The sequence below is a fragment of the Canis lupus genome, chromosome 16 (assembly GCF_003254725.2).
Source record: "Canis lupus dingo isolate Sandy chromosome 16, ASM325472v2, whole genome shotgun sequence".
Lineage (NCBI taxonomy): Eukaryota > Metazoa > Chordata > Mammalia > Carnivora > Canidae > Canis > Canis lupus.
The window spans coordinates 44,172,344-44,175,547 of NC_064258.1; the positions used below are offsets into that span (position 1 = coordinate 44,172,344).

At 37.3% G+C, this 3,204-nt stretch overlaps 1 protein-coding gene across 1 annotated transcript; it reads right to left on the reverse strand.

Annotated features, from left to right (window-relative positions):
* Window positions 1-737: 737 nt before the first annotated feature.
* ZFP42 (ZFP42 zinc finger protein) lies at window positions 738-1,652 on the reverse strand. Its single transcript, XM_025471717.1, has one exon. It carries the CDS (start codon window positions 1,650-1,652, stop codon window positions 738-740), a length of 915 nt encoding a protein of 304 aa, XP_025327502.1.
* Window positions 1,653-3,204: the final 1,552 nt, after the last annotated feature.

Below are 3,204 nucleotides of genomic sequence, written 5' to 3' on the forward strand. Positions count from 1 at the left end.
CAATTTATATCTTAACCAGCCATGTAGAAGGGTAACTTTCTCCCCACTCCTCACCAATATTTCAATATTAATCTTTGCAATGTTTAATTTCAAAGACAATCTTTCCAATATACACACACGTCTTTGATTTTTTTTAAATCCAGATTTAAGCATATCTCTGGGATTTCATTTCCTCTCAAAATATCTAAAACAGATTCCAATGAATTGACACTATCAAATAGCCACTCAAATATGGCTATGATTTCAATACAGTTTTATACAATGATAAAAAATGATTAAAGATATATTGAACTTTTAAACATGTTTAACTACTCATTCACTTACTGACAGTCTGCTCCCAAATTTTCATTCTTTAGGATTATCACACGTAGCTCGAAGTTTGTTCCTAAAAGGCAAAAGCTTAATAATTGGAAATACACTTTAAAAAATTTCATATTTATAACATGTGAAAATAAGTTCCATATCCAGTAATCCAATTCATAATGTATTAAGGATTATGCTTTTGAAGTAAATTCATTATTGACCTTCCTGTTGGAAACACACTGTAATTCTATACAGTGTTCTCAAATAGTGTCATAAACTACAGGAACATTGTAGTAACATTAAAACGAAAATATGCCATGTAAGGTTGCCATTGCTTTAAAAGTTCTCTCCTGGAGACAATAAGGTATGTTTGTCCCCACGTCACTCTTTTGTTAATGCTTATCCTGTTAAAGGATTATTTTCCATCTTCTCTTTCATTGATTTTTGTTGGTCTTTGCATGAGTTAAGATGTGAGCTTTCAGGTTATTTGACTGAATAAACCTCTTGCCACAGCTTTCAAAGGGACACACAAAACGTTTCTCCCCAGTGTGGATGCATACGTGTGTACGCAAATTGTAGTCCAGGGAAAAGCGTTTCCCACATCCTTCAAAGGTGCACCGGAATGGCCTCTCTCCAGTATGAACCAGAAAATGTCTTTTTAGTTTCGCACGCTCATTGAATGCTCTCCCACATTCTGCACATACGTGATCTCGAGGACCATGGACGAGGAGATGCTTTCTCAGGGAAGCTCTACTCTTTAACTTTTTTGTGCATCCACTGTGGGGACAAACAATTTTTTCTGGAGCCTCAGATTCCTTATCTTTTGTTGGTTTCTTTCCAGCAAATTCTGCACACTGTTTAGGATTGGATAGGTCCATGCTAGGTATTCCTCCACAAGGAAGCTTCTTGCTTTTTATGGTCTCAGAATTCTCAAGCTCTGAATTCTCTCTAACAATTTGTTGAGGAAGTTCTTGCTTTGCTCCTTTTTGCATGCATTTCAGAGATTTTTCCAGAAGTGAGCTTGCTGTGAGAACCTGTTGAGAAAGCTCTTGTTCTGATCCTTCTTCCAGGTAGTCAAGGGACTTAAGTGACTCTTCTTCCAGGATGGGTTCAGAAAACTCACCCCTTATTATGCATTCTATGTAACAGTCAGAGAAGGAATCTTCTCCAACAACCAGATGGCTAGTTTCAAAGAACATACTTTCATCTTCGAAGGCCCATGTTGTGTTGCAAAGTTCCTGTTGGACTGGCTGTGGCTTGGATGGCCTTGGCTTATCTCTACTGAAGGCTCTTCTACCCGGGCCTTTCTGGCCACAAGTCTTCACCCTTTTCTTCAGTTGCTGATCCATATTTTTCTGCTTGCTTCTTCCTTGTATATTTGCACCAGGATATGTCAACCACTTCTAAGTGACAATGATCTGAGTAAGTTGTCTTCAGGAAACACCCGCTTTGAGATAGTAACCTTTAGATAAAATATATTCCAACTTTAGAACCATTGTCAGAAAATGATTCAAACTCACTTTTCAATAGCAAAATGGCTGTTGTTTGCTTCTTCTCTGATAAACCCAAGAAAGTAAGAGAAATGAACTGTGACATGTAGGTCATCTTACATGTAAGATGTAGGTCATAGCTATAACTCTTACATGGGTATCCCCACATATTATCTGACCTCTCCGGTCAACTACCTAATGTTATTGGGTACTCACTGTGTGCTATCCCTACTCTAGGCTGCTCATGGGTTGAGACACATCAGGAAATAGACATAAATTCTATCCTTCATGGAGTAATATACTCTCATGATCATACAAAATAATTATTACACATCACATGTTAAAAAGTAAAGTGCTACAGTGGGTGTTGTGTGGATGCTAATCCAGAAACCAATATGATGCTATGTTAACTAACAAAATTGAAGGGGGGGTGGGGGGGAAGAAGCCCTATGTAAGATGTAGCAAATCCTTTCCTACAGTTTCCTAAGGATGGAGAATGGACCCAATTATACTTAAAGCAGAAAGCAACAAACAAAAGCATTAATTCTAATTTTCCTCATTTTGAAATCGTAATCAAACTTTCTCTTTAGTTTCCTTTGCTCAGCCCTAACTTATTTGATTAACTGCTCATGTAAGAAACTTCCCTCATCTATTAAACCTGAATTAAAGGTAGTCTTAAAAATTAAAAAAAAAAAAAAAAAAGGTAAAGTGCTACTTAATAAGCAAAGGGGCTGGTAAAAAGTAAGAGTTCACAGTTCAAATAAGGAGCTCAGGCAGGCCTTGACTGAAGTAATGGCAGCTGACTAAAAAGCTGAAGTGAGGGTGAGAGAAAAGCCTATTGTGTTAAAGGCTGTTGTGAAATTAACATGAAATAACACAGGTAAAGGACTGAGCATAGGACATGGCACAAAGCTAATGCTGAATGCTTACATGAACTCCTGTTATTTTATCTTTGTATTCATTCTTTAAGTATATGTTAGGTCCTGAGCTTGCCAGATACTGTTTTAGACCAAGGGCAGCATCTTAAAAATTTTAATTTAATAAAGAGTCAGATTTAAGCTTTGTGGGCCCCATAGTCTATGTCATAACTGTTCAACTCTGTTTTTGTTGCACGGAAGCAGCCATGGATGATACATAAAGGAGGGGCATGGCTGTGTTCCAATAAAAAACAAGCAGAGGCTGGATTTGCCCCATGGGTAGTTTCTACTTCTTCAGAAGATGGAGATTTAGAGGAAAAGACACATGAAATCCATGCATTCCCACTTATGAGTGCAAATCAAAATAAAGCACAGGGGAGTTTGGCCTTGAATAGTTTTCTTTTCCTTAAAAATCTAGCAGAAACATTATAAAAGTTATAGCATGAATATGTTATATTCTAGGAGCCTTTTGCTTCATGTTACAATCGTGTGCC

Coding starts and splice junctions, on each gene's coding strand:
- ZFP42 (XM_025471717.1), bottom strand. CDS start 1,652: ATGGATCAGCAACTGAAGAAAAGGGTGAAGACTTGTGGCCAGAAAGGC.